The 13,569-nt window shown below is 43.8% G+C and overlaps 1 protein-coding gene across 1 annotated transcript; it reads right to left on the bottom strand.

Moving 5' to 3' along the window:
- Positions 1–6,464: 6,464 nt before the first annotated feature.
- Positions 6,465–7,937, bottom strand: LOC102254105 (TAR DNA-binding protein 43-like). The gene has a single exon (XM_005868015.1). It carries the CDS (start codon positions 7,935–7,937, stop codon positions 6,465–6,467), a length of 1,473 nt encoding a protein of 490 aa, XP_005868077.1.
- Positions 7,938–13,569: the final 5,632 nt, after the last annotated feature.

The raw sequence follows: 13,569 nt of genomic DNA, 5'->3' as shown, positions 1-13,569 counted from the left end.
CAGAGGGACCTTAACTTTGATGTAAGGGATTGTTTCCGTTGCCAACTTTTTTCTTCCTTGCCAAGTAAGAGAGTTGTGAACTCTTCAGTGATGCCTTCCCCAGGATATTTGCAGATGTGGTTGGGAAAAGTCATTTCATCCCCGACCTTTGCATGTCAGGTGCTGGGGTGCCCGGGCTCCCGCTTGCCCCGATTGCCTTGGGGATCATGCAGCCGGCCTGTGCCCGGGAACCGCTTGCCCCGATCGCCCCGGGGATCACACGGCCAGCCTGTGCCCGGGCTCCCGCTCGCCCCATTGCTGCGGGGATCATGAGGCCACAGGCCAGCCCGGCTTTCTGATGGCCGCCTTTGCCTGCACCCATCTCTTGCCTGCCGCCTGGGTTTCTGATCACCATTTTTCCATTCTTCCCCTTTGGCCTCCCATCATCGCAGGATATGCAAATTAGCCGCCATCTTTGTTGGCGGTTAACCGCCATAACCGCCATCTTTGCTGACAGTTAATTTCCATATACTCACTGATTAGCCAATGAAAAGGGTAGCGGTAGTACGCTAATTACCATGTTTCTCTTTTATTAGTGTAGATGTTCAGAAATGGGGATTCCACTAGGTTCACAGATAATGTGTATTTTGAATTAATTATGCTGTCATGATATAACTTTAAATGCCGTTTTCTTGCAAAACAAAAATATAGGCTGTAGTTTGACTCATTTTAGAAACTGCCATCTAGCCTTGCTCTCCTTTTTAAAATATGCTATTCAAAATGTTAATGGGTTATATTTAATTATCCCCTAGGCACTTTGCTGTGTAATAACCAACCCCTTAAAATATTTTCTTATAAGCTTTATTTCCTAACTCTTTAATGGCTTTTGCTCTTCTCAAGAATCTAGTTTCTCCAAAATATGGAGATATAGATACCAATAGCATGCAAACTCTGAGAAATATAAAGTTGACTAATAACTAATCTTGCTAGAATATCCATTTCTAATGTCAGGAAATTAGACTTAGCTGTTTCAATTTTGGTTGACCATTAGTGCAGATAATTATTACTACACTAGAGACCCGGTGCATGAAATTCATGCATGGGAGTTGGGGGGTCATCCCTCAGCCCGGCCTGCACCCTCTCCAATCCAGGACCCCTTGGGGAATGTCCAACTGCCTCTCGTAATCCAGGACTGCTGGCTCCTAACCGCTCACCTGCCTGCCTGCCTGATCACCCCTAACTGCTCTACTACTGGCCTGATAACTGCCTCTGCCTTGCCCCACACCTGGGACCCAGGATTCCCTCCTCCGGCCAGTTGCAGGCACCTGGAACCCAGCTTCCCTCCCTCTGGCCAGCCACAGTCACCCAGGACCTGGGCCGGCGTTGCCCAGGCCAGCTTCAGCCACAGGGGACAGTGGGTGGACGGCTTCACCCAAGCCACAGCTGCAGGCACTGGTGCCTGGGACCGCAGGGTGGGTGGCTTGTACCTCTCCCAGGCTGCAGGCACAGGTGCAGCTGCTAGCTCCCGTGACTGCAGGGTGGGCGGTTTGTCCCTCTCTCGGGCCACAGGCCCTGCCGCTGGTGCCTGGGACCTCAGGGACCATGGGGCAGGTGGCTTGTCCATCCCCCAGGCCACAGGCACAGGTGCAGCCACTGGAACCTGGGACTGCAGGGCAGGTGGCTTGTCCCTCTCCTGGGCCGCAGCCCCAGCTGCTGGCGCCCGGCACCATGGGGTGGGTGGCTTGGCCCTCTCCCAGGCCACAGCCTGGCTAGTCCCCATTCCTCTCATTTGTGTCTGGATGGTCCCCATTCTTCTCTCTCAAGCTCATTTGTGCCTGGCTGGTCCCCATTTCTCTCTCCCCAGTGTTGAGTGTCTGAGCCATTACGGCATGATGGCATGAGGGCGTGAGGACCATTTGCATATTAGCTCTTTATTATATAGAATAAGCATTTCTATAGTCACTCCAGACTTTAGGGAAATATAAATGAAAATATGACCTGCCATTATCTTTGAATTCAGACATTCACATCTTTTTTGGTTTAGTTTTTAAGCTAGCATGTAAGCACAAACATATACATAAACACATACATAGCTGTCTGAGTGGTAATTGGACCACTCTGATGAGAAAGTTTACCTGACACAACACCTCCAATATTGCATAACCTAACTTCTAACAACTAAAATAAGAGCAAAATAAGATCCTTGAACTAATCATGAATCCCCCTCCCCCAAAGAAAAATAATGAATTTAAGCTGATTTGCTGGATTTATCTAATAGGCTCAAATCTGAACCAAACTGTCCTTTCTTTCCACTGATTTTTAAAATCTAAATCAACAAATGAACCAGCTGGAACTGGAAAAAATAAACTTACACCATTTCTAAAACTGAAATATCAATATAGAGCAAAACTGAAATATCAAAACATCTGCCACACTGATTCTGAATTGGCTGAAATTTCAGTTTAATTCCTTAGTTCAAACAGCCAAATGTGGATATTGCTATATTTTGTCCTGTTTAGTGGACAAGTTGATTCTCAGGGGGAGCAGGAACAGAAGCTCTTAATCAAAACAACCTTGATTCATCTAGTTAACTCTGGTAAATGAAAGTTGATTAACTCTGGTAAATGAAAGCCAATTCCTCCTAAATACTTTCTGTTGGATTAATCTGTATGTTCATCATTTGTTCTGAATACCTATATACAGACAGACATACACATTATTTCAACTGTATTGACTATTGTGTAATACCATTTAATTTATGCATTTTTGTGTTCTTTTACCTGGGGATTCTCCTTTACTTTGTGGCAACACCGCATATCTATTTTGTAGTTTTTGAATAAGAAAACATTATGTGGAACAAAAGTTAAATTAGCTCAGTTGATTGATCCCATTATTTTTTTAAATATATTTTTTATTGATTTTAGAGAGGAAGGGAGATGCGGGGAGAGAGAGGTAGAAACATCAATGATGAGAGAAAATCATTGGTTGGCTGCCTCCTGCACACCCCACACTGGGGATTGAGCCCACAACCCAGGCATGTGCCCTTGACCGGAATCGAACGCGGGACCCTTCAGTCCACAGGCTGACACACTGTCCATTGAGCCAAACCAGCTAGGGCAATCCCTTGTTATTTTTAAACTGAGGTTCGATATACACTTAATATACTTTCAGTCTCAAAGGGCATCAAAATATCCATTGCAAGACTCTTCTGGTGTGTGTGTGTACATGTGTGTGTTTAACCCCTGATTTCTGTACAGTCATTTAAACTTTTCAGTGCAGTTTAACATATAGTATTCAATTTAATCTCAATATTTTAATGAAGTATATTTACATATTATATATTGAAAATTCCCCCACCATCAAAGCAATACAACTTACTCATCTTATCTAATAAAGAGGGAATATGCAAAATGACCATCACACCGTAAAGGTCAAGATGGCTGCGCCCACAGCGGAAGCAGGGATTCCGTAACACAAGATGGCCTCACCCACAGTGGAGGCTGAGTTCCCTTAACGAGCCTTAACGAACAATCAGCAGGGACCTGAGGCTGTGTGGTGCTGGGCCAGGCAGTGGACCTGAGGCTGCGCCCCCCCCCCCCCCCGCCTGGTGGGGCTTGACAGGGGACCTCAGACCACACCTCCCACCCCGGTGCCAGGCTGAGGGAATCTCAGGCTGTGCCCTCTGCCTGGCAGGGCTTGACGGGGGACCTCAGGCCGCGTCCCCCGCCCAGTGGAGCTTGACGGGGGACTTCAGGCCATATCCCCCGCCTGGCAGGGCTTGACGGGAGACCTCAGGGTGCACCCCCTCCCCCGCCCACCGAGGCTTCACTGGGGACCTCAGGCTGTGCCCTCCACCCTGGTGCCGGGCTGGGGGACCTCAGGCCATGCCTCCCACCCTGGCACCAGGCCAGAGGACCTGAGGCTGTGCCCCCTTCCATGCAGGGCTTGACCAGGGACCTCAGGCTGTGCCCTCCACCCCAGTGCCAGGCCGGGGGACCTGAGGCCACTCCCCCTGCCATGCAGAGCTTGACAGGGACCTCAAGGTGTGCCCCTGCCCTGGCCTGGGCTGGGGGACCTCAGGCCATGCCCCCAACCCCTGGGGCTTGACAGGGGACCTCAGGCCATGCCCCCCACCCACAGGGCTTGATGGGGAACCTCAAGCTGAGCCTCCCGCCCTTGCTCGGTCTTGGGGGACCTGAGGCCGCACCCTCAGCCCTGGTGCCAAGCCAGGGAACCTGAGGCCACGCCCCCTGCCCAGCAGAGCTTGATGGAGACCTCAAGGCGTGCCCCTGCCCTAGCCTGGGCTGGGGGACCTCAGGCCATGCACCCTGCCCTGGCTAGGGGTCCTCAAGGTGCACCCCCTGTCCCGGGCCGGGGGACCTCAGGCCGTGCCCCCTGCCCTGGCACCGGGCCAGGTGACCTGAGGCTGTGCCCCCCACCCAGCGGGACTTGACAGGGGTGGGGCCGGCTGGGTCTGGATCTAGCCCAATGGGGGTGGGGCCAGCTGGGTCTGGGTCTTGCATGATTTCAAGGTGCATGTGGGTGGGCAGGAACTTGACTCTGGTTCTCGTGGCACACCCCAGACTCTGACAGGAGGAAGATTTTCATATACACTTTACTAATTTTCTTTCATCTCTGACACTTCTATTATAGAGAAAGGGCAAATAGCAATATTAAAATATTTCCTCTAATTAATTCCCTTGTAATGTGCATGAATTTCATGCACTGGGTCATTAGTATTTAAATAACAATCATTTGCTATTAAAACTGAAAAGAATTACCTCATGTTTTATGTTGCTGCCTTCTTTTTCTCTTGTTTGTAATGGTAATATTCTTGTCAGTTTTGCTCCTGTGTCATCATTTAATATATTTTTATAGTTCCTATTATGTGCAAGAGTCCTTGCTAGATGTTAGGGAAAATACAAAAAGGAGTGAAATATTTTTTGACCTGAAGATATCTGTATTCTAATAAGGAAATAAGTACATACTATTCTAAGTAAAATTGACTTTCCTCACATTTTAAATTTAGTCCCACCAGGATCGTGGTTTCATGTCTGTCTTTCCTACTTGCCAGTGAATTGCCTGAAGTCAGAGATTGAGTCTCATTGATTTTCCAATCCAAGCATTGAGATCAGTGTCAGGCATGTGGTAGATGTTTGCTGTTTCATGTCACTCCCTGTTTTAGGTCCTTTAATTTCTCCTTATTGCCTTAAAGATAGAATTCAACCCCTCAGCACATTAGGTAAGCCCTTTGTGATTTAAGTCTGCACTGTCCTGTGTAATAGCTACTGCTACGTATTTTGAGCACTTGAAATGTAACTAGTCTGGACTGAGATGTGCTTAAAAGTAAAATACACATTAGATTTCGGTGACTAGTATGAAAGCAATGATGTAAAAAGGACCCATTAATAATTATTATTATCTTGATGACATGTTGAAATGACATTTTGGTTAAATACATTTTATTAAAATAATTTTCATCTTATTTTTGCTTTTTAAAAATATGGTTACTAGAAAAATTTAAATTACATATATGGTTTGCATATATGACTCATATTTTTGTTGACAGATGCTCAAGCCCCCTGTCTACCTCCTTCCCCTTAGTTTCCACATGCACTTTGTTTCCACCCTTTAAAAAGTCTCTTTTCTGTGTTCCAAAAGCACATACTAAATTCCTGCTTTAATACCTTTATAGCTCTGCCTGGCATACTGCACTCTCCTTAGCATAGTCCATTGGCAAAGGCCAATCTACTGCATTCCACCTAAGACTACTCCCTCCCAAACCCTATTTTAGATCCCCTGTGTCTATAATACCACGTTATCCTGAACAAAGCTTTATATAGGACCCCCCCCCACCCACACACACACACACACACACACACACACACACACTATATTATATTTGTTAGTTTACTTCTGCCTCTTTTAAGACTGGGACTGACCCTTTCTGACTTTCTTGAATTGAACATAGTTTCTGGTTTAGCATAAGTCTTAATTTTTGCTGAACAAATATACAAGAAGGACCTGTCTGAATAGCAAATCTAAAGGGAAATTTAAGATTTTTTTTCCTCTGAATCTGGATGATAGCTTTAAACCAAACCACCCAAGACTCCCACCCCATCAAGAAAAAGTTCATAATGGGCCAAAAAGGCAGCCACAACCTCACACACCCCAAAACACCCCCACAAAAAAAGCACCAACTCCAAATAGAAACCACTACAGAGTTTTCTGTAAAGCTATTAATAGTAAACATTTATTTTTGAGAGGTTAACTTTCATAAAACTAAAAACTACTTGTATTATCTGGTCTTCACTCCAATGTCAAAAGACCATGGGAAAATAACTGCCTCTTATAAAAAAAACTGGAAAAAGCTGTAGAACAGTGACAGTGTCTTTTCAAAACAGTCATTAATTTTTTATCAGTAACATAACTTTTCACTGGAAGTTGTCAGATTGGTTCTGCAATGCTGGCTTCATCCTTTGTCCTCAGAAAGGCTGGTAAATTCCCTGGTAACCAGTACTGAAGACAGGCACCTGGTTTAGTTGAACATTGTAATTAGCAAGTGCAGTTCCTATGGGTTGAGTCCCATAGTTACATCCAACAAAATGCTCTCTGCCGTTGTAGCTATTAAAAATGGGCTGGTTACTGTAGGCATTGTAGAAGGGGCCATATGCTTGATCAGAATAATTATAGCCTTGGTTGCAGGGCGAGATGTGAACGGGAGCAAGCACCATGCTAGGATTGCCCATATCTCCACTCGCCCTGTAAACACCTCGGTTGACTCTGAAGGCTCCATAAACATTTGGGTCGACTGCCACAGCCCCATAAACATTTGGGTCAACTGCCACAGCCCCATATACATTTGGGTTGACTGCCACGGCCCCATATACATTTGGGTTGACTGCCACGGCCCCATATACATTTGGGTTGACTGCCACGGCCCCATATACATTTGGGTCGACTGCCACGGCCCCATATACATTTGGGTTGACTCTGATGGCCCCACAAGCATTTGGGTCAACTGCGATGGCCCCGCTAGCATTCTGGTCGACTGCGATGGCCCCACTAGCATTCTGGTCGACTGCGATGGCCCCGCTAGCATTCTGGTCGACTGCGATGGCCCCACTAGCATTCTGGTCGACTGCGATGGCCCCGCTAGCATTCTGGTCGACTGTCACGGCCCCATAAGCATTTGAGTCAACTCTGATGACCCCGTGAGCATTCGGGTCGACTCCACAGGCCCCGCAAACACTTTGGTTGACTCCGCCAGCCCCCGGAGCATTTGGCTTTGTTGGGGGCTCTCCACCCCCAGAGGCATTGTCTAGCTTGGGAAAGGGAATGTCTCTTCCTCTCCTCAGCGGCATCTTGGGAATTTCATTCACAACAGCAATTTTAACTTCACACGGCCTGGAGCCCAGGAGATGGAACCTGGTTTCTAACAGCTTCCTCACCGGGATTTCGTCAGTATAGGTGATAAAACAGAAAGATCGTCTTTTGTTTGTTTTCGGACAAACTGGCAGCTCAATATGCTCAATCTCCCCAAATGTCCCAAAGTACTGTCTAATTTTGTCTTCTGGCGTCTTAGGGTTCACCCCGCCCACAAAAACTTTTCTCGGAGGAAATTTCAGTTCCATGGCCTGAGCCTTTCTAAGCTCAAATTTCCTCCCCTCCACTTGGTGCTCTTTGACTTGCAGCACCCTCTCAACGGCCGCCTTATCTTCGAAAAGCACAAACCCGAACCCCCGGGATACTCCAGTTTCTGGGTGGGTTTTAATAGTGAAATCGATAATCTTGCCATATTGGGACAAATAGTCAAAAAGAGCTTCCTTACTTGTATTGCGGGAGAGTCCCCCGATGAACATCTTCCCGGGGATGTGCTCCGTCTTGCTGGCCTCGATGCGGAAGCCCTCGGGGAGCTTTAAGTTGAGTTTGCTTATGGCCTTGGTGAGAGCATCCATTTTCGGAGGCGGCTGCGGTGGCTTTGGGAGAAAGTGCACTGGAGCCCCAACTGTCGCCCACGGATCCACAAGGGGTCGCAGGGCGTTCGACGTAATGACGTGGGAGCCGGCGTGAGCGAGCGTTTGAACTTCCTTATGGAGCAGTGTGGCCTGTACCTTGTTTCACGGAAGCTGTGATTGCCGCTCACGAGCTGGCATGCTGCCGCTTTTCTCTGTTTTGCACCAAAGGCGCTAGTCTCCCGCGTATAAGCAACTTGTTCTCTTTGGGAAGTGGCTCTTTTAACATTTTGTTAAACTCGTTTCTTCTTTCAGGTGGACCTGAATGTCTGAGTGACCGCTTCTTCATTGCATCCTTTAGGTTATTTTCATATCCCATGGGCGTATTTGGGGGCAAGTATGAGAAAAGAGGTGGAGAGGAGGTAGACTGGTAAGTAGATTACAGGGAAAGCACCTTCCTATGCTGCAGGGGTCTAAAACAGCATTTTAAATAACAGCAATATTGAAATATAATTTACATACCATACAAATTGCCTGTCTAAAGTTTTTCATGTATTTATAGAGTTGTGTGATAGCCACAATCTAATTACCACCATTTAATTTTAGAAACCATTTGTCCCTCCCAAAAGAAACTTTGCACTCCATTAATCAGTTGCTCCTTTTTTCCCCTCAACCCTCCCAAATCATGCAATCTGTGGCCTTCTGTGTCTAGCTTCTTTCACTTAGCCTGTATTTTCTATGTTTTTCCATGTAGTGGCATGTTTAAATATTTCATTCCTTTTTTATTGGTGAATAATATTCCATTGCATTAAGACATTTTGCATATCCATTTCTCTAAAATAAAATTTGAAAGCATTGATGATGTTATAGTATTTCACATTTGTTTCATAATTAAAATAAGTACCAGGGATTTTTCTGGCAGTCCTTTGCATTTCTGAATTCTGGCACCATCATTCAGTGCAGATAGGATTAGTCACAATTGCCTAGACTATTGAGATGTTATTTAATATTAACCACTCCTTCCATTTGAAGACCACAGATCAAATCTTCAGTGCTCAATTTGGCTACTTCCAGCTGGGTATCCCGTAGCCCCTGCATTGTTCAAGGGTCAGCTGTACTAGCTTTTGGGTGAAGTGCTTTTTAATTCTTCCACAAAACCTCCCCATAGGCTCTGTATATACACTCTGTTTATACTTGCAGCCGAATAGTATTCCATTGCATGAATTTCTGGAATTATTCATTTTAAAGCAACAATAACAAAACCCCCAATCCTACTGTTAATAACAACGCCTGCCTATTCTGTCTGCAAACATGTGGACTCACCTTCATTTGTAGATACGTGAAATGCGATTGCATTTTAAAACTAACCCTCAATGAAATAAAATCATAGGGAAAATGAATCATTTCACAACAAAGGTAAATGTAAAATCTTTAAAGAAAACCCCGAGCTTACACTTTAATTATGAAGTACATGAAGCCTCAGCTGCTCCCACATTTTGATGCTATTCTGCATCCCCCTGTCTTTGTTCATTATGAACTTTCTTCCCTAAATGCTTTTGTTTTCTCCTCAGCTAGCCACTGTGTTCCCATTCCATCTGTCTAACCCTTATAGCCTCCTCTCCAAGTGCCTCCCCTCTGGAGCCTCTCACATGCTTTTATACATCTTCATCAAGGAGCTTATAAATACACTGTTCAGTGATCTTCTCACAGACCTTCTTAAAGTTCTCTACACATAGCATAGTATACATACTACTTGGCATATTAAAAAAGAAAAAAAAGGAACTCATTAAATACTTGCTGAAATAAACTAAGCAATGGAATTCTGAGGGCCACGATTTTAAAAATCCTTGGTCTCACCGGACTCTGGGTGGACAAAGCAGTCGCAGATTACTTCCTGAGTGCTTATCTGTCACAGTTTTGGATATCTGACCTATCTTTCCCGTGGAAGAGGCTATAAGTTAGGAATTTTCTTATTTCTGGCTCACTTGTAAGCCAACTGAGATAACATCGGAGCAGACAGAGTTCCTTTAAGCTCCTGCTTTCACGGGAATGTAAACCTTAGGGAAAATTATATCCTCTGTGTTTCTCTAAACTAATTAGACACCTTGATGGCTAGTTATATATCTGTGGCCATATTTTTAGGCCATGGCTGTTGTCATAGTTTTGACCCAAGTGTGAGCTGCTTAGCTTTATTCAATTATTTGGCTGCGGGCTGCACCCATCACCCCAGTCCTGGCCTTACAAATGCATGCCCCTGGTCACAAGAGGCTCCTGGGTCTGCACATGTCAATGAATCGGTGAAAAGACTGTTCTCACTTCTGGATATGCAATTCAAAGCATTTAACCTACTGATCTTGGGTCAATAGTGTCACCTTGGTACTTGAAAGACAATACATTATTACAACAATTGCTTTTGAGGAAGTGAAAAGGAACATTTTGGAAAAAGATTATGTCTACTTCTGGCCCCCCAATAAAAATAATTATGTTCACAGAGGCACTCTCCTCCCATACACATGCTCCATGATCTTTAAGAGCCTAAAATGTGTCCAAGTAACTCCCTTTTCATACTGATGTCTGAAGAAATTAAAACCTGTGCTATTTAGCTTTAGTTTTCCATGCAGTGGTATCACAGGGCTTAATGTATATTTTAGGTACTGAAATACTGTCATCAGATTCCTAATGTTAACTTTCCTTGTGGAGCAATGCAGTAACAATAATTCTGACTAGCAGTTCATTCTTATTCCATATTAAATCAAAATACATATATTATTGAACTGAAGTAACTGGAGATTTCTTTGTTGAGAAATGAATAAATGAATGAATGAATGTTAGGTACCCAGACAGTTACCAAAGGTATTTTACAATGTGGAATGCCTATAAAAATAAACACTGTAAATCAAAGAATAAATGGCACAGAAGCTAGGGATATAAAATAAGGATTTGCTGCTCTTGGGGTAGGGGGAGTAAGTGCTGTAATACATGCAGGCCATCATAATTTTTGTATTTTAGGGAACATGGGATACTTGATTTGGGTTTGTTTTACTGTGGTCTAGATCATGCCTGCAGTATTTATAGCTCTTAATTTGATTGTCCCTTAAACATTGGTATCCCATTTATAATTGTTAGAGAATGGGAGATAAGATGAAGGATGACATATGCCTTTAGAATTAATCTGCCTCTCTTATCATGGGCCTCAACCTTGGCAGAAGGATGTTGAGGGACCCATAAATCAGAAAGGTAGCCTGGATGTATCCTGATTTGATATGCTGGCATAGACCTGTCTCTGTGGTAATATGTTCTTTAATGCTCTGTTGAACCTGTTCTCTTTAGTGAAATGAAAATGCATGTGTTTGACATACTTGGTCTAGTTGGATGTTTGATAAAATGAGATTTCCCTTACTCTTTTTCCTCTTCATTTTCCATAGAAACTGCCAGTGCCCATTACTTAAATTAAGTTGCGAGTGCTTGCAGATAGTTTGACAAATGATCACTTAGGAAATACTGTTCTCTACTAACTTTGCATGTATCCAAATAAGTGATCTAGCTGAATGTAGTGCATTGGAAATGGACTAAAAATTAATTTGACATCAAAACTTTTTAATAACGGAATTCAGCTGCTGGACTTCTGCCTAGATGAGACTGATTTCAAAAGCCCTTTTTGCCATCTGCAGAGAAGGAAAATGTGCCCTGTTGTAGGAAGACAGCATGCAATTGTCAGTTTCAATATCTGCTTGACAAAGACACACATAGGTATTAAAACATGCATTTCTCCTGGGAATACACCTTAAAATAAGGCACTTCAATGATGCTAATCTTAGACTCAATTTGAAGGGTTTTTTTGTTGTTTGTTTTTGTTTGTAAGAAGTGTTAGAAGAAAGGAAGACTCATCCTCTTCCTTCACTATGCACTAAATATGTAGTGTATGGTAAAGGGAAAGCTATTGTGATTACTCTCTGTCTCACAGCCTTCCTTAGGAGCATTGTCATTGGATACTTCCCAAGTCTATCTGGTTGCTGGTTTGGGTAGGATCTACCACAGAATTCATGGGAACTCATTTCCCAAGCACATATGTATGCATAACCTGGAGAATATTGAACAATAGTGTGACCTTGTATTTCCCTCTTCACTTCCTAATTAGCTAATATCATATCAAAGAATTAGGACTGCCTATGGACAAACGGATAAGACAAATTCCAAAATTCATAAAGGTTGCAGCCTATTTTGATGTTTTTGCATTATTTAATTACTCATTTATTTTTTGTGACTAACATTTTTTTGTAGAGGAAAAGAGCTCTGCTTGCCAACTCATTTTTTTCTTTTATAATAGTGACTAGAGGCCCAGTGCATGAAAATTCATGCACATGAGGGGTACCTCAGCTCAGCCTGAACCCTCTCACAGTCTGGGACCCTTGGGGGATGCCTGCCTGCTGGCTTAGGCATGCTCCCCGAGAACAGACGATCTAAAAAAAAATAATCATATCCTTGCGCAAGGATTTTTTAAAAAGGTAATGGTCGCATGAAAATTCACTGTCGGCGGAGCTGAGGGGACTGGGGGACTCCGGCAGTGGGCGGGACCAGCTGTGCCATGCGCCTGCCACCCCCCCTGGCGGGGCTGAGGGGACTGGGCCCTGCCATCTTGTGGCTGTGGGCATCACCATCTTGTGAGGGTGTAACAGTCAATTAGCATATTACCTCTTTATTATGTAGGATTTGGTGGATAGGCTCTTGTTGGATTTTTTTCTTGAATTAATGGAATCTGTGTCGCTTACATAGGAATTTGTAAGAATCATAAAGTTAATCATGCTTCTGTATGAATCATTCAAATGTAGAATTTAGATATTATTGTTGTACAGTTAGATATGAATGCACATCAAAATCTACTTACTAGGTGTACCGATTAATAATGCAGATTTTGTAATCAAAGAAAATACAATAATTTCAAGAGAAACATCAAAAGTGCTTTATTCAAAGTTATGTCCATCGCTAGCTACACATTTCCCCATCTTTCAGGTAATTTGTGGATACCATCCCAATAGAACTTTTCTTATTTTGAGGCAAACCATTCAGAGACCCAATTTTCCACTTCTTCTTACGTTTTGAAGTGCTTCTCAGAAAATGTGTGTGCCATCGATCTGAACAAGAGGTAATCTGAAGGAGCAAGGTCTGGTGAATATGGCAGGTGGGTTAATACTTCCCAGGCAAGATCTTTTAACATGTCTTTAACTGGTTTTGAAGTGTGTGATGGTGCGTTATCATGAAGCAAAATTACTTTGCTGTATCTTCTGGCCCATTCTGGTAATTTCACGATCAAAGGGTGGTTCAAATTGATTATTTGTTGTCCATAACGATCAGTATTAATGGTTTCACCTGGTTTTAGAAGCTCATAATACACCACACTTTCCTGATCCCACCAAATGCAGAGCATTGTCTTCTTTCTGAAGCAATTGGGCCTTGGAGTCGATGTTGATGGTTGACCTGGATCAACCCCATGATTTTGTGCCTTTTGGATTCTCAAAATAAATCCATTTTTCATCGCCAGTCACAATTCGATGCAAAAAAGACTTTCTTTTGTGCCATTGAAGCAACATTTTACTGATGACTTTTCGGTTTTCCATTTGTCTTTCGTTCAGTTGAT

This window comes from Myotis brandtii, unplaced genomic scaffold (genome assembly GCF_000412655.1).
Source record: "Myotis brandtii unplaced genomic scaffold, ASM41265v1 scaffold259, whole genome shotgun sequence".
Taxonomy (NCBI): domain Eukaryota; kingdom Metazoa; phylum Chordata; class Mammalia; order Chiroptera; family Vespertilionidae; genus Myotis; species Myotis brandtii.
The sequence above is the reverse complement of the archived record's forward strand: the minus strand, read 5'-3'. Positions and strand labels throughout refer to the sequence as shown.

What these genes read in the sequence shown, in the direction of transcription:
- LOC102254105 (XM_005868015.1), bottom strand. Translation starts at nt 7,937, where the DNA reads ATGGATGCTCTCACCAAGGCCATAAGCAAACTCAACTTAAAGCTCCCC.